The following is a 26535-nucleotide window of genomic DNA, read 5'->3' as shown; positions in this document are numbered from 1 at the left end:
ATTTAAGTACTCATCCTGCAAACACTTAGTACTCTGCATACACAAGCAACGAGGTTGGTGGGACTGCTTAGATTAGTAAGTGCTTCACCCAGTAGAGTGATTGCCGATAGCCCTAATTCAGCAGAACACAAATGTAATTAAAAGTTTTGTTGAACTGGGAACTAGTTTAGTGAGCAGATTTATAGACCAAAGAGATTAGGGAAGAGGAGTTTGTGGTCAGGGATGACACCAAGATTACAGACAGTGTTATGTGAGAGATTTTGAAAAGATGATTTTGTGCCCAAGAGAGTGCTGCTTAGAAATGCAGAGTTGAAGAAAACCTCTTGGTAAAACAGCAAGCAAGGAAGGTCTGCTGCTGGTGGTGGTGTTTTTAATTAAAAAGGGGGAAAGCCTGACATTTATCTTGTGGTTTAAAAAATATATATATTTGAAGGTGAAATAGACAAATAGCCTTTATATTAGGCAACAGTGTGTATAAAGATGAAGATAATCAGTCTGAGGTTAAGAGCTGGATTGTTCCTTATAGACTCACCCACGTCAAGGGTGGGAGCGATTCCAGAGTCTTTGTGCTCTCTGGCATGCACTCCCTGTCCTGCCCCCTCCCCTTTTAAAAAGGTATAGAGAATGCTCAACTTAATGGCCAGCCAATTCTGTTGGTCCATGTGGAGACATAGCCCTTCCTTCTTCCAGCCTGTAAAGGCTGGCTAGAGGCACTAGCATCACACAGTTCTTGCACTCATTTCATTATTAAGGGAAAATAAGAGTAGAACAGTACTGGGGCGGGGGGTGGGACTTGGAATCACAGAAGTGTAATTAAACAATAAGGCAGGACCGGGGTCTAATTATTGTGATAGAATTACCCTTCCAGGGCTTATGATGCATTACACACAACTAACTTCCTCTGTTCCACTACAGTGCAATTATATCATAATCATCCTGACCCCTTTTCCCTGGTGCTGCAAAACTGATATTCTAGAGGGTTTATTTGTAAGTAAGACTATATTTCATTAGAAGAAGATGGTGCTGCAGTTTTAAAGTTCTAAATAACCTCACTCCGCTCTCTTGCTGACAGGGGAATAGACTTCTTTAGGATGTTCATATGTGGCTTCTACTCAAAGATGAAACCTTTCCTCGTCCGTCATACATTACATTTCAGGGTACTGAAGATTTAATTTGTAACTAAATTTTAGCTACCTAGATGTTCTGTAATTGTTTCTACTGGCCACTTCTACATTCCTCAATGTTGTAGTTAAAAGAAAAGGAGTACTTGTGGCACCTTAGAGACTAACCAATTTAGTCTCTACAGCTCACTTCAGCTACAGCTAGAGCTCACTTCATCGGATGCATTCAGTGGAAAATACAGTGGGGAGATTTATATACATACAGAACATGAAACAATGGGTGTTAACATACACACTGTAACGAGAGTGATCACTTAAGGTGAGCTATTATCAGCAGGAGAGTGGTGGCTGTTTCCAGCAGTTGACAAGAACATCTGAGGAACGGGGGGGTGGGGGAGGGAAGAAACATGGGGAAATAGTTTTACTTTGTGTATTGACCCATCCACTCCCAGTCTCTATGCAAGCCTAAATTAATTGTGTCCAGTTTGCAAATTAATTCCAGTTCAGCAGTCTCGTTGGAGCTGTTTTTGAAGTTTTTTTGTTGAAGAATTGCAACTTTTAGGTCTGTAATCGAGTGACCAAAGAGATTGAAGTGTTCTCCGACGGGTTTTTGAATGTTATAATTCTTGACGTCTGATTTGTGTCCATTTATTCTTCTATGTAGAGACTGTCCAGTTTGGCCAATGTACATGGCAGGGGGCAGCTGGAAATGGCCTACCTTGATTATCACTACAAAAGGTCCCTCCAACCCCCCACCCGCTGTCCTGCTAGTAATAGCTCACCTTAAGTGATCACTCTCTTTACAGTGTGTATGGTAACACCCATTGTTTCATGTTCTCTGTGTATATAAATCTCCCCGCTGTATTTTCCACTGAATGCATCCGATGAAGTGAGCTGTAGCTCACAAAAGCTTATGCTCAAATAAATGTGTTAGTCTCTAAGGTGCCACAAGTACTCCTTTTCTTTTTGCTAATACAGACTAACACGGCTGCTACTCTGAGAAATGTTGTAGTTAGCTGTTGTGAAACTAAACATGACTGATTGAAGGAGGGGGATTTTCTCAGGACCAAAAAGCTCAGGCTTGTATATAATTTCTTGTCAGAACAGTGCACTGCAGGTTGCTTCATTTCTCCAAAATGTGATACTTTTTTTTTTACTTGATCAAGCATCCATATAAAGTGTGTTTAAAAGGTAGCGTTTTGAATTATATAAACTACATTCTACTTTCTGAAGGAATTTTATTCTTCCTTTATGTGTCCCACTGGATAATACATATTGTCTGAAAGTGTGAGTCAAAGCAACATAATCTAATGTTTATATTGGTTAGAATAAAAACAGGGATCTTTTAAAACTTCATGGTCAAGATTTTCAATAAATGCAGAGTTATCAAAATTTTGCAACAATTGTTAAGTATCATTTGAAGATAAACTACACGTTGTCTATTCATAGATATTTAGGTCAGAAGGGACCATTATGATCATCTAGTCTGACCTCCTGCACAACGCAGGCCACAGAATTTCACCCACCACTCCTACAAAAAAAACCTCACACCTATATCTGTGCTATTGAAGTCCTCAAATCATAGTTTAAAGACTTCAAGGAGCAGAGAATCCTCCAGCAAGTGACCCGTGCCCCATGCTACAGAGGAAGGCAGAAAACCTCCAGGGCCTCTTCCAATCTGCCCTGGAGGAAAATTCCTTCCCGAACCCAAATATGGCGATCAGCTAAACCTTGAGCATATGGGCAAGATTCATCAGCCAGATACTACAGAAAATTCTTTCCTGGGTAACTCAGATCTTACCCCATCTAATAACCCATCACAGGCCATTGGGCCTATTTACCATGAATATTTAATTACCAAAACCATGTTATCCCATCATACCATCTCCTCCATAAACTTATCGAGTTTAATCTTAAAGCCAGATAGATCTTTTGCCCCCACTGCTTCCCTTGGAAGGCTATTCCAAAACTTCACTCCTCTGATGGTTAGAAACCTTCGTCTAATTTCTAATCTAAATTTCCTAGTGGCCAGTTTATATCCATTTGTTCTTGTATCCATATTGGTACTGAGTTTAAATAATTCCTCTCCCTCTCCAGTATTTATACCTCTGATATATTTATAGAGAGCAATCATATCTCCCCTCAACCTTCTTTTAGTTAGGCTAAACAAGCCAAGCTCCGAGTCTCCTTTCATAAGACAAGTTTTCCATTCCTCGGATCATCCTAGTAGCCCTTCTCTGTACCTGTTCCAGTTTGAATTCATCCTTCTTAAACATGGGAGACCAGAACTGCACACAGTATTCCAGGTGAGGTCTCACCAGTGCCTTGTATAACGGTACTAAAACCTCCTTATCCCTACTGGAAATACCTCGCCTGATGCATCCCAAGACCGCATTAGCTTTTTTCACAGCCATATCACATTGGCAGCTCATAGTCATCCTATGATCAACCAATACTCCAAGGTCCTTTTCCTCCTCCGTTACTTCTAATTGATGCGTCCCTAGCTTATAATTAAAATTCTTGTTATTAATCCCTAAATGCATGACCTTACACTTCTCACTATTAAATTTCATCCTATTACTATTACTCCAGTTTACAAGGTCATCCAGATCCTCCTGTAGGGTATCCCTGTCCTTCTCTAAATTAACAATACCTCCCAGCTTTATATCATCCGCAAACTTTATTAGCACACTCCCACTTTTTGTGCCCAGGTCAGTAATAAAAAGATTAAATAAGATTGGTCCCAAAACTGATCCTTGAGGAACTCCACTGGTAACCTCCCTCCAGCTTGACAGTTCACCTTTCAGTAGGACTCGTTGTAGTCTCCCCTTTAACCAATTCCCTATCCACCTTTCAATTTTCCTATTGATGCCCATCTTATCCAATTTAACTAATAATTCCCCATGTGGCATGGTATCAAATGCTTTACTAAAATCTAGGTAAATTAGATCCACTGCGTTTCCTTTGTCTAAAAAATCTGTTACTTTCTCAAAAAAGGAGATCAGGTTGGTTTGGCATGATCTGCCTTTTGTAAAACCATGTTGTATTTTGTCCCATTTACTATTGACTTCAATGTCCTTAACTACCTTCTCCTTCAAAATTTTTTCCAAGACCTTGCATACTACAGATGTCAAACTAACAGGCCTATAATTACTCGGATCACTTTTTTTCCCTTTCTTAAAAATAGGAACTATGTTAGCAATTCTCCAATCATTCGGTACAACCCCTGAGTTTACAGATTCATTAAAAATTCTTGCTAATGGGCTTGCAATTTCTTGTGCCAATTCTTTTAATATTCTTGGATGAAGATTATCTGGGCCCCCCGATTTAGTCCCATTAAGCTGTTTGAGTTTCGCTTCTACCTCAAATATGGTAATGCCTACCTCCATATCTTCATTCCCATTTGTCACGCTACCATTATTCCTAAGATCCTCTTTAGTCTTATTAAAGACTGAGGCAAAGTATTTGTTTAAATATTGGGCCATCCCTAGATTATCCTTGACCTCCACTCCATCCTCAGTTTTTAGCGGTCCACTTCTTCTTTCTTTGTTTTCTTCCTATTTATATGACTATAGAACCTTTTACTATTGGTTTTAATTCCCTTTGCAAGGTCCAACTCTACTTGACTTTTAGCCTGTCTCACTTTATCCCTACATGTTCTGACCTCAATAAGGTAGCTTTCCTTGCTAATCCCTCCCTTCTTCCACTCCCTATATGCTTTCTGCTTTTTCTTAATTACCTCTCTAAGATGCTTGCTCATCCAGCTTGGTCTACAACTCCTGCCTATGAATTTTTTCCCCTTTCTTGGGATGCAGGCTTCCGATAGCTTCTGCAGCTTTGATTTAAAATAATCCCAGGCCTCCTCTACCTTTAGATCCATAAATTCTTCAGTCCAATCCACTTCCCTAACTAATTTCCTTAATTTTTGAAAGTCAGCCCTTTTAAAATCAAAAACCCTAGCTGCAGATTTATTTTTATTAATGCTTCTGTTCAGTTTGAACTGAATTAGCTCATGATCACTTGAGCCAAGATTATCCCCTACAACCATTTCTTCTATGAGGTCCTCATTACTCACCAAGACCAAATCTAAAATGGCATCCCTTCTATTCGGTTCAGCAACTACTTGCTGAAGGAATCCATCAGCTATCGCATCTAGGAAAATCTGAGCCCTATTATTATTACTAGCACTCGTCCTCCAGTCTATATCTGGGAAGTTAAAGTCTCCCATGATCACACAGTTTCCATTAGTATTTACTTTATTAAAAACATTAAAAAGGGCTCTATCCATATCCAAATTAGATCCCGGTGGTCTATAGCACACCCCAAGCACTATCCCAGGGGAGGCTCTAATAGTTTTCTTCCCCAATTTAATTTTTGCCCAGACTGACTCAGTCATATCCATTTCATCGCTTCTTATTTCTTTACATTCTATCTCGTCATTGATATACAGTGCTACTCCACCACCTTTACCTTTATTTCGGTCTTTCCTAAACAGCACATACCCTTCAATACCTGTAGCCCAGTCATGACTACTATTCCACCAGGTTTCTGTTATACCTATAATATCTGGTTTCACTTCCTGCACCAGTAACTCTAGTTCCTCCATTTTGTTACCTAGGCTCCTCGCATTAGTGTACAAACATCTTAATTTTTGCTGTTTGGCCTCACTCACATTCTGTACCCTATTAGGCACGGTTATTTTACTACCAGTATAACCTATTAGACTTGTATCTACACTGCCCTTCCTCCTACCTACGGCTGTATCCACTCTTACTTCATTTTCTTTCCACTCAATGCTAAATTCTGGCATGGAGATTACCTGGACATCTCCCAACCATCTCCCCCAAATTCCTAGTTTAAAGCTCTCTTAATCAGTTGTGCCAGCCTCCATCCTAGAAGTCTATTTCTTTCCCTACTCAGATGAAGTCCATCCCGAGAGAACTGTCCTCTATCCATGAACGCCTCCCAGTGGCCATACATCCCAAAGCCCTCCTTATAGCACCACTGCCTAAGCCATCTGTTGATAGTCATAATCTTGTCACACCTTTGTTGCCCTTCTCTAGGAACAGGCAGAATCCCACTAAAGATCACCTGAGCCTCAATTTCCTTAAGCGTCCTCCCCAGCCTAGCATAGTCTCCCTTAATACTTTCCAGCGAGAATCTAGCCGTATCATTTGTTCCCACATGAAGGATAATTAGGGCATTAAATGTCATGAAGAAGATGCTGCTAATGGGCTGCTGTGCTCACAGAACTGATATGCAGAAACTCATTTAAAGTCCATTATTCGGACAGCATGATTAGGGGGAAAAAACCACTCAGTTCTTTGGAACTATCAAATCTTGTTGCCTTGTCAAAATCTAGTCAGTTTCATTGATTGGAACCATTAAAAATAGTCTTAATTCTCCTCTTATTGGCATGGTTTTATTCTAGGATAACTATTAACTTCAGCAGAGTTACTCTTGATTTACCCACTGTTAGTGGGATCAGACTCAAGCCCTGTATTTAGACACTGTCATAACATACAGCTAAGGGTAGCATAAAATCCCTCCTTTACCTGTAACTGACTGTGATCAATTAATTATAATTTCCACTGCAATCGGACCAGCCAAACCGGGGAAGTCCCGGATGACTGGAAAAAGGCTAATGTAGTGCCAATCTTTAAAAAAGGGAAGAAGGAGGATCCTGGGAACTACAGGCCAGTCAGCCTCACCTCAGTCCCTGGAAAAATCATGGAGCAGGTCCTCAAAGAATCAATCTTGAAGTACTTGCATGAGAGGAAAGTGATCAGGAAGAGCCAGCATGGATTCACCAAGGGAAGGTCATGCCTGACTAATCTAATCGCCTTTTATGATGAGATTACTGGTTCTGTGGATGAAGGGAAAGCAGTGGATGTATTGTTTCTTGACTTTAGCAAAGCTTTTGACACGGTCTCCCACAGTATTCTTGTCAGCAAGTTAAGGAAGTATGGGCTGGATGAATGCACTATAGGGTGGGTAGAAAGCTGGCTAGATTGTCGGGCTCAACGGGTAGTGATCAATGGCTCCATGTCTAGTTGGCAGCCGGTGTCAAGTGGAGTGCCCCAGGGGTCGGTCCTGGGGCCGGTTTTGTTCAATATCTTCATAAATGATCTGGAGGATGGTGTGGATTGCACTCTCAGCAAATTTGCGGACGATACTAAACTGGGAGGAGTGGTAGATACGCTGGAGGGGAGGGATAGGATACAGAAGGACCTAGACAAATTGGAGGATTGGGCCAAAAGAAATCTGATGAGGTTCAATAAGGATAAGTGCAGGGTCCTGCACTTAGGACGGATGAATCCAATGCACCGCTACAGACTAGGGACCGAATGGCTAGGCAGCAGTTCTGCGGAAAAGGACCTAGGGGTGACAGTGGACGAGAAGCTGGATATGAGTCAGCAGTGTGCCCTTGTTGCCAAGAAGGCCAATGGCATTTTGGGATGTATACGTAGGGGCATAGCGAGCAGATCGAGGGACGTGATCGTCCCCCTCTATTCGACATTGGTGAGGCCTCATCTGGAGTACTGTGTCCAGTTTTGGGCCCCACACTACAAGAAGGATGTGGATAAATTGGAGAGAGTCCAGCGAAGGGCAACAAAAATGATTAGGGGTCTGGAACACATGACTTATGAGGAGAGGCTGAGGGAGCTGGGATTGTTTAGCCTGCAGAAGAGAAGAATGAGGGGGGATTTGATAGCTGCTTTCAACTACCTGAAAGGGGGTTCCAAAGAGGATGGCTCTAGACTGTTCTCAATGGTAGCAGATGACAGAACGAGGAGTAATGGCCTCAAGTTGCAGTGGGGGAGGTTTAGATTAGATATTAGGAAAAACTTTTTCACTAAGAGGGTGGTGAAACACTGGAATGCGTTGCCTAGGGAGGTGGTGGAATCTCCTTCCTTGGAAGTTTTTAAGGTCAGGCTTGACAAAGCCCTGGCTGGGATGATTTAACTGGGAATTGGTCCTGCTTCGAGCAGGGGGTTGGACTAGATGACCTTCAGGGGTCCCTTCCAACCCTGATATTCTATGATTCTATGATTCTATGATTCTACCTGTAAGGGGTTAAGAAGCTCAAATAACCTGGTTGGCACCTGACCAAAAGGACCAATAAGAAAAGAAGATACTTTCAAATCTGGGGGAGGTTTTGTTTGTGTTCTTTGTTGGGCTTTCTCAGGATGGAGAGAGGGACCAGGCAGGAAAAAAAAATCTCCTAAAACCCTACTTGAAATGAGCATCTAAGATTACAAAAATTGTAAGTAAAGCAAAGAAATGTGTAAGATTATCTTTTGGTTTAGCTTGTGAATTTTCCCTATGCTAAAAGGGAGGTTTATTCCTGTTTTTGGAACTTCAAAGTTGAGCCTAGAGAGGAATCCTGTGTTTTAAATCTTTTTATTACCCTGTAAAATTACCTTCCATCCTGATTTTACAGAGCTGCTTCTTTTACCTTTTCCTTTATAATAAAGTTCTTCTTTTAAGAATCTGATTTTAGAGTCATAAAAATAAAGGGTCTGGTCTGTACTTTTATTAAAGGCAATTGGTTAGTATATTATTCTCAAGCCTCCCCAGGAAATGGGGTGAAGGGGCTTGGGGGAATATTCTGGGGAAACAGGGACTCCAAGTGGTTCTTTTCCCTGGATGTTTGTCTAAATCACTTGGTGGTGGCAGCAATACCGTCCAAGGACAGATAAAGGATTTGTGCCTTGGGGAAGTTTTAACCTAAGTTTTAACCTACGATAGAAATAAGCTTAGGGGGTCTTTCATGCGGGTCCCCACATCTATACCCCAGAGGGGGGAGGGAACCCTGACAGGCACTATTTTAAAGGAAGTTCAGGAATTTTTGAACTGTTTGTTTGTGTTCATCTTGAAAGTTCATCTTCAGTCTACAGATCAGAATGTCAATGTTCTTAGATATTTGTACACAATCTGAGTGTACTTTCAGTTCAGATTACTAGAGGCATGGTGATGTAGCTGATTGATTCATGTCTTGAAGACCTGATATAAAATCGCATTTCAATCGAGTTTGGTGCTAGTCGACACTTTGTCAGCATCATAAATCTTGACAGATCTCTGCATGATTGTTAGTCTCGTTTGAGAGATGGTCATGACTTGGATCAGCAGGAGTTGTAGGAAACAGGCCCCTATGATTCTCTGGGATGATGAAACTCTCATTGGTCATGAAAGACTAGAATCATAGAATCATAGAATATCAGGGTTGGAAGGGACCTCAGGAGGTCATCTAGTGCAACCCCCCGCTCAAAAGCAGGACCCATCCCCAATTAAATCATCCCAGCCAGGGCTTTGTCAAGCCTGACCTTAAAAACTTCTAAGGAAGGAGATTCCACCACCTCCCTAGGCAACGCATTCCAGTGTTTCACCACTCTCCTAGTGAAAAAGTTTTTCCTAATATCCAACCTAAACCTCCCCCACTGCAACTTAGACCATTACTCCTTGTCCTGTCCTCTTCCACCACTGAGAATAGTTTAGAACCATCCTCTCTGGAACCACCTCTCAGGTAGTTGAAAGCAGCTATCAAATCCCCCCTCATTCTTCTCTTCCGCAGACAAAACAATCCCAGTTCCCTCAGCCTCTCCTCATAAGTCATGTGTTCTAGACCCCTAATCATTTTTGTTGTCCTTCGCTGGACTCTCTCCAATTTATCCACATCCTTGTTGTAGTGTGGGACCCAAAACTGGACACAGTACTCCAGATGAGGCCTCACCAATGTCGAACAGAGGGGGACGATCACGTCCCTCGATCTGCTCGCTATGCCCCTACTTATACATCCCAAAATGCCATTGGCCTTCTTGGCAACAAGGGCACACTGCTGACTCATATCCAGCTTCTCGTCCACTGTCACCCCTAGGTCCTTTTCCGCAGAAGTGCTGCCTAGCCATTCGGTCCCTAGTCTGTAGCTGTGCATTGGGTTCTTCCGTCCTGCACTTATCGTTATTGAACCTCATCAGATTTCTTTTAGCCCAATCCTCCAATTTGTCTAGGTCCGTCTGTATCCTATCCCTGCCCTCCAGCGTATCTACCACTCCTCCCAGTTTAGTGTCATCCGCAAATTTGCTGAGAGTGCAATCCACACCATCCTCCAGATCATTTATGAAGATATTGAACAAAACCGGCCCCAGGACCAACCCCTGGGGCACTCCACTTGACACCGGCTGCCAACTAGACATGGAGCCATTGATCACTACCCGTTGAGCCCGACAATCTAGCCAACTTTCTACCCACCTTATAGTGCATTCATCCAGCCCATACTTCTTTAACTTGCTGACAAGAATACCATGGGAGACCGTGTCAAAAACTTTGCTAAAGTCAAGATACAATACATCCACTGCTTTCCCTTCATCCACAGAACCAGTAATCTCATCATAGAAGGCGATTAGATTAGTCAGGCATGACCTTCCCTTGGTGAATCCATGCTGACTGTTCCTGATCACTTTCCTCTCATGTAAGTGCTTCAGGATTGATTCTTTGAGGACCTGCTCCATGATTTTTCCGGGGACTGAAGTGAGGCTCACTGGCCTGTAGTTCCCAGTTCCCAGACTAGTCCAAGCAGATGACAGAGCTTTTTCAACAGCCAGCCTATAGCTTTGGAGCTTCATGTACATTACCTTTCTATAACTGAGGGTAATAATGAATCCAACCACCTTCAGTACAAAGCCATATATGTAGCTAGACTTAACATTCGATATGCATTTGCGCGCATCCCCTCTCTGAGTGAGAGAGAACTGACCAAACAGTAAAACCTCCTAATTCTGTTTCTTCTCACAGTGGGGAAAGAAGAACATGGGATGACAAATTTGTTTGAACTTCTCTACCTACCTCTGGAGGGAAAGAGTATCATAAATGGGTGTCTCTGTAGATCACTCAGTTTATTTAAATGTTGTAAGACATTCTGGTATCATAATGATAGGTGTAATATGAAATCTAGATACAATAGTTTTGCAGGTCATGACTAGGGGAGCCTCAGCAGAGATAAGTGTATAAAATTTTATTCAGTACCTACCTGCACTGTTCCTGGCTCTGCCCAGTGCATTTAATGTCTTGCTTTCCTGAGCACTTTATATACTTTTTTTTTAACGAATAGTCTATTATGCATGAATAGTAATTGATGTAACAGGTCCTAGTTTTTGTGAACAGGTTATGTAAACACAGAATATTTACAGAACAATTTTGATTTTAAAATATATTTCATTAAACTGATGTAATGTATACTTGTGGAGGTGCTAATGCTTGGACATTTCTTGGCACAATGGTTTGATTGCTTTATACTTCCTCTCTTGGTACCAGAGGTTTTACTAACAGTTAGTTCAGAAATCAACAGCATGCCTGCAACATGAAGAATTAGCAACCATCCACTGCTTTAATCACAATACTTTCTCTAACATAGCAGGCAACGCCATGCTCTTTGAACATAGCAAGTTATACAGAATTGTAGTTAACTTATCCAGACATTCTGAAGCAGGACATTAAATGATGCCTGCCTGGACAAAATGCAGTATTCTTTCTAATAGGACGTATTTCTGAAATAATAATTTGACAGAACTACTTTAGCAAAACATTCTAAGTGAATAAATGAAATTTGAGTGCATTACACATTTTATAAGATTCTTTTTATGTTCAAGATCAAAGGTAAGAGAAAAGTAAATTGCCTGCTTGTCATCTTAGTATTATTGCGTTGAGTAGTTCACACTGGCTTCTTATGGTAACTAACAAAAATAAGTTAAGTGTAGATGAGTGAATAAAAATAAAAACCCAAACTCAAACTGTGCATTAGTGAAGAAAGAGGTTTCATCAAATAGACTTCTGTTAAAATACAGCAGAGATCTGTTTCTGTTTTCTTGTTCAAGATGTAACATGCATTTTTGACCAACATTTTCAACTGTAGGTGCCTGAAATTAGACACCAATTGCCAGATCCACAAAGAACTTCAGGCACCTAAGTCCAACATGTGGGCCCTCCCTGAGATTCTGAAAATGCCCACTCAGTTGCCACCTAACCCCTAAATCCCAGACACTTGAGTTTCCTCCAGTGGGCATGTGCAAAACTTCCTATCTCCTGCCACTGCCAAGCTGTTCAGCACCCTAGCTAATAACTAATCTCTGATGGGATTCTCAAGCAAGTTGTTCCCCTGCCAAGATTGCAGGTGGGGCCCAGTCCTTCTCTGAGCCATAGAAGACAGCTGAAGGCAAGCAGGGTTGGAATTTTTGGCACTTACTTTATGCATCCAGTTGTTAGATCACTCAGCTGGGATGTGGAAGAATCAGCTTTGAATCTCCATTCTGCCTGAATTGGAACTGGGACTGAACCTAGGTCCCACACTCCAGGAGTGTGCCCAAGCAACCAGACTATTGGGTTTTATGGGGTGGGGCTTTCTCAATGTCTCCTGTTGAAGCTGGTCTACTTCGTATAAATAATTAGTTATTTCTTGGAGCCGGGACTTGCACAAGACTTGTGTACATCCGTAATCATTGGCTGTAGAGTCAGTCTGTCTTGCTTTCGCTCGCTCAGCAAATACTTAAATGATTTATACAAAGTGAAACCGCTTCAGTGGAACAGTTTGAGACCCACCCCCTTTTGGACAGTGGGACACCAGGTTCAAGCCCCTGCTCCAGATGAGGCAGAATAGGGATTTGAAAACAGGTCTCCCACCTTCAAGGAGAGTTGTCCTGGCATCTGGGCCATTGGCTATAAAGGGGTGGATCTAGTTGTAGTGGCACTGATGCTATTTCAGTGCTGTATTAACGGATTGCCTTGATAAGTGTAGCTAAATCAGATTAGCATCAATAAACATTAAATATGCTTGGGGCGACAGACCCATTAAATTACAAAGCTGAAAGTGCTTCGTATGAAACCTTTTCTTCATGTGTATCTTACCACATTTTAATTTCCCATAGGGTGTATGAAGTTGCTGCAGTGTGGTAACAGGCCCCCTAAACAAGTTTTGAGATTGACAAGGTGGGTGGGGTAATTTTTTTTTTGACCCACTTTGGTTGGTGGAATAAGGGTTACCAGATTAGGGACAGCCCTGGTATTTGGGGCTTTTTTTAATATAGATTTCTATTCTTTCTCTCTCCTCCCTCTCCCCCTGAGACCAACATGGCTACAACAGCATTGTGAACAAGTTTTGAGTTGTCATAGAAGGAGGTACAGCACTTAGATCAGGGCAAAACACAAGACTAAAGTTATCAGACTGCATCTTGCTGTGCTACTTATGTTGCTTTTATAGCCTCTCTGTTACTGCTTTTCCAATGATAAAGACAATACAACAGTAAGGGGGTTTGGGGGGCAGGGCAGCTTGTCACTGCTGGCCGTTTTCTTTCAGACCAGTAGGATTCTGGGGAAGACAATAGGATGTCACTTTAGGAACACACCAAAAAAGAGGGATTATTTTCCTTTCTAAGTTTAAAAAAAAAAAAATTGTCACACAGGTTAACATCTCCCTGCAGCTTTATCACTGTAACTTTTTCATAAAAGACCAGAAGATGAAATTGAGTTTTCAAATGACATTTTCTGCCTTCTGTGGAATTGTAGAGAAGAGCCAAGAAAAGTGACAGTAACAGGAGGGGAGGGGGGGTGGGGAAATAGGCTGCAGTGGAACTCTAAGCAGTTTTTCTTCATCTCTAAAAGTGACAATATTTTCTTGAAAAAACTTAGAATTTCCGCTCATATTGACAGCACGTACTCTCTTCCCATTTCACCTAGAAAGTTATTTTACACAGCCAGTTGGTACACCCACCACACAGTCACTAATACTAAAGGCTTAATGAAAGGTATGGGACATGAATTTATTCTTGCGGCTTTAAGCCATAGGGTAGCCATATTGTATTTCTGAATGAATATATTGCAATGTTTGGATAGAGCTGAGCAGGCCTTTCAAGCGGTCAGTGCTAACGAGGCCAATTCAATTACAGAATGGGGCACATCCACCCTAATTGAATTGGCCTTTGATAGAGCTGAGCAGGCCTCGTTAGCACTGACCCCCCACCTGGTAAGGCAACTCCCATCTTTTCATGTGCTGTATATTTATACTGGCTTACTGTATTTTCCACTCCATGCATCTGATGAAGTGAAGGGGCACATCTACCCTAATTGAATTGGCCTTTGATAGAGCTGAGCAGTTAGCACTGACCCCCCACATGATAAGGCAACTCCCATCTTTTCATGTGCTGTATATTTATACTGGCTTACTGTATTTTGCACTCCATGCATCTGATGAAGTGAGCTGTAGCCCACGAAAGCTTAGGCCCAAATAAATTTGTTTGTCTCTGATGCCACAAGGACTCCTTTTTGTCCATTCAAGAGCACCAGGAGGATCACATTCTTAGAATTCCCTGAAACACGTAGATTTGTGAAGCATTTGAACAGGAAGTCCATGAACTCCCCTTGATAGTCAGGCTTTAAAAGGCAAAATATGTTTCAAGCCCACAGCTTCAGGAATTTTAAGTCCAGGAGTTAGGAGGTTCAAAGATGCTGAAGTGATATTTGTAGGAATCAGAGATGATGGGTGGCTGGGCCAATACCCTTCTGCTAACTTCTTGAAGATTCAATATCTTAGTTGACATGATAATGTGTGAATTGCCATCTGCTTAGGCAGATGACCCTTAAGCTGCTCTTTTGTTAAAATTTATGTAGTTTTAACCAGGTTGGCTTACTGTAAACCAGTTTTAATCTTTTGCATTTGTACTTTAATTAGAGAGGTTGATTTTCAGTGGCTGGTAACCATTAAACTATGTTGATTTGTAGCTCAAAAGGCATGTCTGTATGACCCATTAGTGCAGAGCAAGCTGAGGTGTAAATCTAAAGTGTGCCACACAGTCACTCTGCCTGTGGACAGAAAGTTCCCCAGTGCACGTTGGGTAGGACAGTACTCACAAGAGAGTTTTCAGTGCACAGCAGAAGGGTCCTCACAGCCAGTGAGTGTGCACTATGCTGTAAATTTACACCCCAGCATGCTGTTAGCTCTTGTATAGACAAGCCCTTTGAACCTTTACAATAAATTTGGTACTGTTTGCTAACCAGGAGAATGCATTATACCTATAAAAGCATATAAAACACTTTCAGATTCTTAATTTTTATTAGCTAAAATGCATCATTCATCCTTTTTCTGTTTACTAGATTAACTTTTTACTCGTGATTTGTATCAAGCTGAATTTGGATGGAAATTGGAATTCAATTAAAAATGCACAAAAACTGTCATTTTAAAATTTTAAATTAAAAAAACTACCTTAAATGTGCTGATACACAAGTTTATTTTTTCTTAGCAAAACACATTTTGCATTAAAAACTGATTTACTAAACAGAGGAAGTATTATCTGTAGTTAGTGAAATTAACTGATTATTTCAGGCTACTACTTCCTTTAAGATTTCAGATGTAGTAGATCTTACCCTCTCACACCTTATTTTTATTCAGATTGGAGGACAAGTTTTTCTTCTTTTTTCAAACTTTAAAATGAGCTAGCTGAATAAACTGAAATGAAGAAAATATTCTCTCTACTCTTGCTGATGCTATCAAAAGCTGTTTTGGCATTTTCACAAACAGTGGTTAAAGATGCTTAGAAAAGGAGTACTTGTGGCACCTTAGAGACTGACAAATTTATTTGAGCATAAACTTTCGTGAACTACAGCTTACTTCATCAGATGCATGCACTAGAAAATACAGTGGGGAGATTTTATATACACAGAGAACATGAAACAATGGGTGTTACCATACACACTGTAACGAGAGTGATCAGGTTAGGTAAGCTATTACCAGCAGGAAAGGAAAAATAACCTTTTGTAGTGATAATCAAGGTGGACCATTTCCAGCAGTTGACAAGAACGTGTGAGGAACAGGGGTGGGGTGGGGGGGGGAAATAGTTTTACTTTGTGTAATGACACATCCACTCCGTCTTTATTCAAGCCTAATTTAATGGTGTCCAGTTTGCAAATTAATTCCAATTCATCAGTCTCTCGTTGGAGTCTGTTTTTGAAGTTTTGGGTTTTTTTTGAAGAATTGCGACTTTTAGGTCTGTAATTGAGTGACCAAAGAGATTAAAGTGTTCTCCGACTGGTTTTTGAACGTTATAATTCTTGACGTCTGATTTGTGTCCATTTATTCTTTTACGTAGAGACTGTCCAGTTTAGAGTGACTTCCACCAGATCAGTGGCTAGACTTTAAAACTTTGACAAACTTGTACTGCTTAAATATTTTAATAGACTATCCTAAATTTAGGCCTTAATTAAATTTGAAATTATTACATAGGCTCTTTTTTTTTTTTTTAAATAAACTTGTATTTGATTTGAATTTTTTTTTTAGTTCTGTTTTTACCTGTCCTGGTTTTAATCATTAGATGCCTTGTGTTGTGAACTGCTTGGAGAGCACACAGTGGGCACTAGTTTAAATAAAAACAAAACCAAAAAACGTCTCTTAGAGCAAGGTGCCACAAGTACTCCTTTTCTTTTTGCGAATACAGACTAACACGGCTGTTACTCTGAAACCTGTTTTGTTTAGACTACTTAAACTGTGGTTCAGCTGTAATGCACACAGAGATGGCTGTTTCAGTATTCCATTCAAACTGCGGCTTTGATGTATCTGATCAAAAACCTTTGTTGGGCTTGTCACTGACACTGAAAGCAGCTAACCATCTGTTTTTAAATTTGTATCTATATCTTTTAAAAATGGAACCAAACTAGGTCCCTCTCTTATTCCCAATTCCTCACAGAAATGAATAAAGTTAAATACTGCAAAAAGAAAAGGAGTACTTGTGGCACCTTAGAGACTAACCAAAGTGCCACAAGTACTCCTCTTCTTTTTGCGAATACAGATTAACACGGCTGTTACTCTGAAACCTGTTAAATACTGCATTATTCCTCATGGGGTGCGGGGGGGTCACTTTGCCTATACATTAAACAGGCAATTTACATTCCGCCTCACAGTGAATTTCTGTGCTAACATTTCTTAGCTTTAAGTTGCTTGATTTAGAGCTTGTTTTGTTTTATATTTTGGGCTTTTTAAACACAATGTTAATTTATTAGAAAATGGCTAGCCTAGGAATTATAGGCTGCATGTCTTGCTGCCAGAGGTAAGTAGTATGCAGAGTTTTTAATGTAGCACAACTGCATCTCAACCTGTGTAGTGAGCTGCATGCACCTAAATGGTGCACTTACATAACTCAGTAAATTTGGCCCTGAGTGATTTAGTAGCACAAGTTCTATTGGCTTTCAAGGGAAGATATGCTCCTGCGTAATTTAGGTGCTTTTGAAAATCTTTCTTTCCATTCACAGTATTCTTAACTAACAGGTATAAAAGTCCTTCTATAGTGATACTAACCTAAAGTATACAATTAAATCGTATGCATTATACGTGATGATAAATTATAAAACAATTTTCAGATTTTTTCAGCCATCTGGTCCAGTAGTGTTTTCAAGCAGAATGGGATGGACTAGGATTAGTCGCAGCCTTAGGGAGTTTGTAATAGCCTGGCATGCAAAGCATTTTGCTGGTCTTGGTTGTTCATTTTGGAGGTGCTAAATCTCTGTTTGTGAAATTTGCTATTTATGCTTAATTCATATTTCTAAATTATACTGTATCTGAAGTGATTTGTATTGTGTGAAAGCAATGCACATTAGCAATACTTAGCTGTAAGAATACATTTATGTTTAAATTTCATGCCACGTTTATTGGCATTCACCAAAGAGAAAAAAGAGAGAGTCACCATCATACATACCTGAATGGGCATTTTCGTATTTTAGTCCCTGCAGATGTAATTATGTGACCATTCTTATTCTTGCAGTATTTTTTAAAAGTACCCGAAATGGCATGGAGCTCCTGCTTCAGGCAGCATGCATGGTGGACTGTCCAACAGCACTGGAGTCCTTGGCTCTAGAACCAGGTGAATGAGCTGTCATCAGAACTTCATCAAAATTGGACTATCTACATGAAGCAGTTTTGATTCTGATGAAGCAGCAAAGTTTGAAAACAAGGGCTGTCGATAAATTGCAGTTAACTCATGCAGTTTAACTCAAAAAAATTAATTGATTAAAAAAATTTATCGCATTTAATTGCACTGTTAAACAATAGAATACCAATTGAAATTTATTAAATATTTTTGGATATTTTTCTACATTTTCAAATATATTGATTTTTATTATAACACAGAATACAAAATGTACAGTGCACACTTTACAAATATTTGCACTGCAAAAATAATAAAACATATAAAGAAATAGTACTTTTCAATTCACCTCATACAAGTACTGTAGTGCAATCTCTATTGTGAAAGTGTAATTTACAAATGTAGATTTATTTATTTATTTATTTATTTTTGGTTACACAACTGCACTCAAAAACAAAACATTCTAAAAGGTCAGAGCCTACATATCCATTCAGTCCTACTTCTTGTTCAGGTAATCGCTAAGACAAACAAGTTTACGGGAGATACTGCTGCCCGCTTCTTATTTATGTCACCTGAAAGCGAGGAACAGGCATTCGCATGGCACTTTTGTAGTTGGCATTGCAAGGTGTTTACGTGCCAGATATGCTAAACATTTGTATGTCCTTCACGCATCAGCCACCATTTCGGCGGACATGCTTCCATGCTGCTGCTGATCATTTTAAAAAAATGGTGCGTTAATTAAATTTGTGACTGAACTCCTTGGGGTAGAATTGCATGTCTCCTGTTCTGTTTTACCTGCATTCTGCCATATATTTCATGTTATAGCAGTCTTGGATGATGACCCAGCACATATTGTTGGATTTACAAATACTGGCACGGCAGCTTTGACAAAACACGAAGAAGGTACCAATGTGAGATTTCTAAAAATAGCTACAGCACTCAACCCAAGGTTTAAGAATCTGAAGTGCCTTCCAAAATCTGAGTGGGACAAGGTGTGGAGTATGCTTTCAGAAGTCTTAAAAGAGCAACATTTTGCTGCAGAAACTACAGAACCCAAACCACCAAGAAAGAAAATCAACCTTCTGCTGGTGACATCTGACCCCAATGACGAAAATGAACATGTGTCAGTCCGCTCTGCTTTGGATCATTATCGAGCAGAACCTGTCATCAGCAGGAACGCATGGCCTCTGGAATGGTGGTTGAAGCATGAAGGGAGACCATATGAATCTTCAGCACATCGCACTTTCAGGTGACGTTGTAAACAAGAAGAGGGCAGCATTATCTCCTACAAATGTAACCAGAATTGTTTGTCTGAGCAATTGGCTGAAGTAGGACTGAGTGGACTTGTAGGCTCTAAAGTTTTACATTGTTTTATTTTTGAATGTAGTTATTTTTTGTACATAAGTCTACATTTGTAAGTTCAACTGTCATGATAAAGAGATGGCACTACAGTACTTATATTAGGTGAATTGAAATATACTATTTCTTTTTTTACAGTGCAGATATTTGTAATCAAAAGTAAAGTGAGCACTATACACTGTGTTGTAATTGAAATCAATATATTTAAAAATGTAGAAGACATCAAAAAATATTTAAATAAATGGTATTCTATTATTTAACAGTGCGATTAATTGCGATTAATTTTTTTAATCGCTTATCACAATTTTTCTGATCAGCTCTACTAATGTTAAAGCATTTTTTATCCCAGAATCTCAAGGTTTATGAAGTATACCATATTTGTTTGCTTCCTTTTCCTGCCATCATTTATGTCAGTGAGCTTTCCCCAAATCCCTGCTGCCTAGAGCTCGTATTTGGGTCACATTAGGGGATTACCTGAGCAGCATTCTTGAGGATAAGGCACAATTTTCTCCCCAGTTGTCTCTAGCAATAGATGGAAAGAAAAGTATTTCTTCTTTTCAAGGCCCTAGTGATGTTACCTCAATATGGTTTAAAATACAAATGGTGTCATTAAAAACAAGATTAATTAAGTATACAGAGAAAAAATGGTTGCATAACATACTCCTTAAGAGTTAGTTCATGTTATTATAGTACCTCTTTCTCTTTGAGGCCTGTCAGCCTCTCCAGGTAGTTTTCATCTTCCTTCCCCTCTCATCTAACTTAGAAGCCTCTTACACATTTCAGGTTTCTTTCATGTGCCTGGCTTATTTATATTCCAGACATCCTTCATAAAGGTCTGTACCTTCCAATACCTCTGGACAGGAGATTATAGTCTATCTTCTCATCCTGTAGTACACAAATAAGGGAACCTAGGCAGACCCATCGTATCTGACCACAGCAGTATTACTGAAGGAATATTGGGACTCAGAAAAACCATCCTCAAACCATTCACCACACAAAGGGCCAGCACATGACTGACTTCCTCCAGAAATGCCACAAAATTATCATCTTCCCTCAGAACTCCATCCTTGCCACCATGGATATCAGCTGCCTATACACCAACATACATCACAACGATGGCATTGCTGCCTGCCTCAAACATTTACAAGACAATGGACAATGCTCAGATATCCACCCTAAAACTCATCCATTTCATCCTCACTCGTAACAATTTTACATTAAACATACACACCATAGGAACAGCCGGGGCTACTAGGATGGCTCCCCAGTATGCCAACCTCTTCATGGACCACCTTGAAGAATTTCTGGACGAATGCACCATGAAGTCAATCATATACCTGAGTTACATTGATGATATTTTTATTCTCTGGTAGATAACCTACAGACCCTCAAAGATTTCCACCACAACATCAATTACCCCTCCTCCATTAAACTCTCACTAGAACACTCTCACACTAGCATCAACTTCCTGAACACCATGATTAGCTTCAACAATAGAACCTGACAGACAACAAACATACAGGTCACCGCAAGTACCTTCACAGATCCAGTAACCATCCCAAACACCAAGAAATCTTATCTACAGCCAGGCACTCAGATACCACAGAATGTGCTCCAAGGAGAACATCTGAGGTATACATCTTAACACACTTAAAACTGCCTATGCCAAACAAGGACACTCCACCAGAGGAGTAGATTGCATCATGGAGCAGGCCACCCAAATGCTGCCAGGAGAACCTGCTTCAGTACAGAAATGAAACCCTTTTTGACTGCACACCCTTAGTTGTCACCTACCAACCATATGGGGTATCAAACCATTATAACCGATACTCAATGGGGACCACAGCCTAAAAGAAATCTTTCCTGAATTCCCCCTCCACTTTCTGGCTTTTAAACCATCTCCCAACCTCATCATCAGCAAGGACTCAAAGCAGCACCAGACTCTCCCAGAACAGATGCAAAAACCTGTGGACATCTCTCCAATGCTGTGATTTGCAACACCCCACATAACACACTTCCCAATATCCATGGGCTCCACACATGCCTATCACAACATGTGGTGTACCTCATTGAATGCATTAAGGGCCACAACAACAAGGTGGATGAAACCCAGCTATCACTACACTCTTGAATGAATTCACAGAGAAAACACCATATCACTTGTAGGTGAATACTTGTCACAAACTGATCACTCTTATGTGACCTCAGTCCTCATCCTCAAAGGAAATGTGCACAACATTTTCAAAAAGACAAGAGCTTAAAGTCATAACTTTGCTCGACATTAAAAATTATGGACTGAATAGCGACACTGGATTTATGGCTTATCACAACAATTTAGAACCCACTTAAATATCCCCCCAACCACATTACTGGAGAGATGTTAGTGGGCCACTTTCACCTGAAATGTGTATTAACTAGTTAGTATACTATACAAATCTGTTCCATCTTGTATTTAGCTGAGACATTTTCCAGATCTGAAGAACTCTGTGTAGGCTCAAAAACTTTTGTCTCTTACCAGCAGAGGTTGGCCCAATAAAAGATATTCCCTCCTCCACTTTGTCCTATCTTTTAATGTCATTCACTCTTATAATCACTATCCCTTTGAATAAACAGATTTGAGGGTCTTGTTATCTTTAGTTCTCCAGATGTAATGTGTGGATCCAACAGTTGACTTTCTGCTCCTATCTACATGCATGATCCTCTGGTTAATTACTTGATTTAGAATTACAAAAGGACTTTCAACAAGAACATCCTCTCACATTTTTACTGTTTCTGATCAAAGAAGTAATGGGAAAATAGCTGGCTTGAATCTGAGTTTAAAGATACAGGGCTCCAATATTTTTAAAGGGAGTGGGAGGTTAGTTGGTCTGACTATCAATATGTTGCTAATATTTATTTTCTTCCTAAATGTAATATCATGTAAACGATTCCCTATTAATTTCACAATTTCTTAATCATTAGATTAAAAATGCCCATTAAGAAAATAAGGATAAACATGACAAGTTGTAGCTGTTCTTAGTCATATAGATGTCTGTTGAATTATAGTGGCTGCATGAGCCTAAAAAAGAAGATCATACTGTTTTTAAGCTCATTTTGTCCGTAGACTGTGTTAACTAAATATAAATATATATTATTTTTAAACAGGCATTAAAGCTGTATTTTCTGGACACTACCATAGGAATGCTGGAGGGTCCTACAAGGATCTAGAGATGGTGGTTTCATCAGCAATCGGATGTCAACTGGGAGAAGATACCCATGGGCTTAGAGTGGTCATTGTCACAGCTGAGAAGATTGTTCACAGATACTGCAGTTTAAATGATCTGAGTAGCCAAGGAATAGAAAAAGAGCTGATGGATTTGATTAAGCAAAATTAGCCATTTTCTAACTATGACAAGTCTCCAGTTTATTTTTAATTCACATTTTTTATTTCCCACATAGAAACACTAGCTAAGCAAAAACAAAAAAGCCTACTGTGGGTTGAAGATGATTCCCAATTGTGTATTATGCACCAAAATAGTTGTCTCAACTCATTACCATCCTAAATAACAAAGCAGAAAAGTATGCAGAGATATTTATACCTTTGAGGGGAAATGAAACCAATTATAATATGAAAAATAACAGAGGTAATGCTATCACTATTGATTTTGTAATGGGAAAGAGCTGTTCTGAGGGTTAGCTGCTCTATTCCTGGATCAGACTTTTATAGCATATCCATGAGTAGGAGCAGTGGCTTCTGGATGACAAACTCAACTCTAGTTCACCCTTCTGTTCTAGTTTGATGGCCCACAAGATACATCTCAAAACCATTATACTTAATGTTCTCTATTAAATGCTTGGTAATCCTCCAGAAAGTGACAAAGTAAATGTGGCATGTTCGTATTCAGTATGGGCTAATCCAAAGCCCTTTGAAGTCAGAGGGAAGACTTCCATTGACTTCAATGAGTTTTGGATCTCACCCTATTTCTGCTTCCTTCCAGTTGATGTCATCTCCCATCCCAAGCCTTTATCTTCAGAACTACTACAGCAATCAGAGCAAGCTGGATTCTTCTCTGCCTAGCAAATCACCATTGTGGGTGCTATAAGAGAGACAAGACTCATAATTTGAGTCTGCAGGAGTGGAGGTTAGAAAAGCCTGTAAGCTAAGAAAATATAATAGGAAAACCATAAAGAGAAACTAAATATAGAAGAGTCATTTTACTGTTGCCTCTTGGCATTTAACTGCAATTAAATTTGCTATTGAGAGTTCCCTGTAAGAGCATATCCTCTTTAGAAAACAGCTGACTCCTAGACAAAGGGAGATTTATGAATGTCCAGTTCTACCAAACTAAATTGCAGAAGCTCAAAAACTGCCTATGCTGTATATTCTTTTTAAAGAAAAAAGACTATAATATATATATTGTTTTAGTCTAGGACATAGTTTAAAAGATTCGCTAAGTACAATATAAAGTCCCCAAACATCCTGAAAGAGATTTTTGGTCAATGTAGCACAGGGGCGGGCAAACTTTTTGGCCTGAGGGCCACAACGAGTTTCTGAAATTATATGGAGGGCCGGTTAGGGAAGGCTGTGCCTCCCCAAACAACCAGGTGTGGCCCAGCTCCTGCCCCATATCTGACCCCCCCCCGTTTCTTGCCCCCTGCCCTCTATCCAACACCCCCTACTCCCTGCCCCCTTACCGCGCTGCCTGGAGCACCGGTGGCTGATGGTGCTACAGCTGCACTGCCCAGCTGGGGCCAGTCGCAGCACAGAGCACCGGGTCAGGCAGCGCAGCTGCTGAGCCGTGAGCTGGCAAGAGCTCGCAGCCCCGCTGCCCAGAGCATTGCACCAGTGACGCAGTAAGCTGAGGCTGCAGGGGAGGGGCCGGGGGCTAGCCTCCCAGGCCAAGAGCTCAGGGGCCAGGCAGGAGGGTCGGCCGTAGTTTTCCCACCTCTGGTATAGAGCCTCCAAGCGGCCTTACTTAGTTAGATATTGTTTTAATAGTCTGGTTTTTCAAGAAGACACCTCAGATTTGGCAGCTAAAGTCCTTCACCAAGGCTAAGGAACAGATTTATAAAGTTATTTAGGCTTGATTTTCAAAAGTATCTATGTGCCTAACTTCCATTGATTTCAATAGTAGTTAGGCACCTAGTAGAATTTTCAAAAGTGCCTATCTGTAGCTTTAGGCACTTAAAAATCTGGCCCCAAATGTGTTGAGGTTTCTTTGTCCTTACTGCTAGTTAATGCTGTAGAGTGGTGCTCCCCTTACAGTTTGTTGCAGAAGGAAGGGTATTCCACTGTTACTTATATCGTTTAAGTATGTCCGTTCAGGTTATGGCTCGCGGAAAGAATGGAGAGTATGATAGGCACTGGATGGTTCTGTTGGTCTTGCCCTATATAGTAGAGTGGGCAGAAAAGAAATAAGGTGGGCCATTTAATTGTGAGGGTGATATTTGGGAGAGCCAAGATAGATTTGAAAAGAGCGATTTTCCGTAAACACGAGAAATTAATAGAATGGGTATGAATAGGAATGGTTCTAAAAATTTTAGAATTTATGATTTCATAAATGATTATATACACACACAGGTGGAATTATAAGGCATGAATGTGTTTATGCAGAACCATTTTACCTATACAAACTCATAACTCAAATTTCAACATTAATTCATATTGTATAAATAATTCCAAGTTTGCTTTTTATAAGAGAGATTTTTTTACCATAAATTGTCTACTGTTTTCTCACTAAAGAGTATTACTACACTGTAAAATCTTTTAAAATCCCATTTAAATTTTATGTTCCAAATTCATGATTGAGTGAAGTATAAGAAGCTTCAAGAATTATACATCACTCATGCAGTCTACCATGAGAAATAAATATACTGTATAAATCAGGGCTTTCAAGTCTTATTAATAACGACTCTTTCAGATCCATTCATGACACTATGCTGGAATAAAATAAATACAAGGTTCACTGAGCCAGTGGTGCCCGCCTTGTTGCCACAGGTCTACTTCTCCTATCATGGGTTTTCTTTTTTCCTGGGCCGCTCCCTATCTTTGTGAAGTCCTCCTGAGGCTGAAACCCCAGGGTACTACCCTGCCCTCCTTCAGATCCCTCCCTAAAGGCCCACACTTCTACCTATAAAAATAGAAGCTGCGGGGCAGCTGTATGTTTTTTAAAAATGGAACTAACATGATGTGCTTAGTATCATCCCACACATTTAATGACGTTTAGGGATAAAACTTGGATCAGCTAAAAGTGGGGGATACTCTGACTGCAGGACATCTACAGCAGATGGCTGTCTGTCCTGCTTACCAGCAGCTGGCTCAGCAGCAAATCTCCAGTTAGCCCTCCAGCTAAGGAGAAGTAATTGCTACTTTAAAAATAAACCCCAAAATGTCCGATGTGTGGTCAAATTTGGCAGACAGGATGGGCAACAGGAGGTTTACCCTGGCATCCCCACCCATCCTCCACTTCGCCCAGCCCAGTGCTTGCACAATCTCTGCAGTGTGTATGTGCACATGCTCTGCTCAACAAACTGCTTCCTGCTGTCCTGCAGGGTCAGCCCTTTATTGTCTGCATAATTAGAAGACCAATACATTTTAATTGGGAATTAGAATCTTAATTACAGTGACAGCAACAATACCATTCAGCAGCAGCTAGTGCTAGTGACATGTGTGAACTAGCTTTGTGTGCCTGTTTTTCCAGAGGAAGGATGCACCATGTGTCCATACGTTATTACAAAACTGGTGTCACTTTCATGATTTAGTCATGTTGCAACTTTTTTATTGCTTATCAAAGTACAGTAGTGTCCCAGCTGGCTATTGCAAGAATATACAAGCAAAGGTCTAAACCATTTCTTAACCTGAAGGTTAAGAGATTTGAAGCAGGTCTTCAAACTCATTTGAATAGTTTAAACTGGTCACATGAAGTGGTATTTGGGAGAATCAATAAGAAGGTTTTACTTAGGATATTGAAATATACTCAGTATAATGTATATTTAAATAAGAAATCAAGGGGAATTTAACTCTAAAATGCAATTGAATACACACTTTTGCAAAGTAGTAAAAAGTTATTTAAAATGGGGGGGAAGGGTATCTCGCATATTAAGATACATTTTTAAAAAAAAGTTTGTAACCTGGAACTTTCACAACATTATCGTGGATAATCAACAGAAAAGGT

General features: G+C 40.2%; 1 protein-coding gene across 4 annotated transcripts in view; it reads left to right on the top strand.

Annotated features, from left to right (window-relative positions):
* CPPED1 (calcineurin like phosphoesterase domain containing 1) overlaps positions 1-25246 on the top strand; it is an 86095-nt gene extending 60849 nt beyond the window's left edge. For 2 of the 4 annotated variants that reach the window (XM_077828791.1, XM_077828789.1), the window contains one exon: positions 22526-25246. In XM_077828791.1, coding sequence (XP_077684917.1) covers positions 22526-22755 — 230 coding nt within the window. In that variant the 3' untranslated portion in view covers positions 22756-25246. Of the gene's footprint in view, positions 1-17920; positions 18020-22525 lie in introns of all 4 variants that reach the window. The other 2 variants (XM_077828788.1, XM_077828790.1) reach the window with 2 other exon arrangements.
* Positions 25247-26535: the final 1289 nt, after the last annotated feature.

This window comes from Eretmochelys imbricata, chromosome 10 (genome assembly GCF_965152235.1).
Source record: "Eretmochelys imbricata isolate rEreImb1 chromosome 10, rEreImb1.hap1, whole genome shotgun sequence".
In the NCBI taxonomy this organism is placed as follows: Eukaryota; Metazoa; Chordata; order Testudines; family Cheloniidae; genus Eretmochelys; species Eretmochelys imbricata.
Note: the sequence above shows the minus strand (reverse complement) of the source record. Positions and strands in the feature narration are given on the sequence as shown.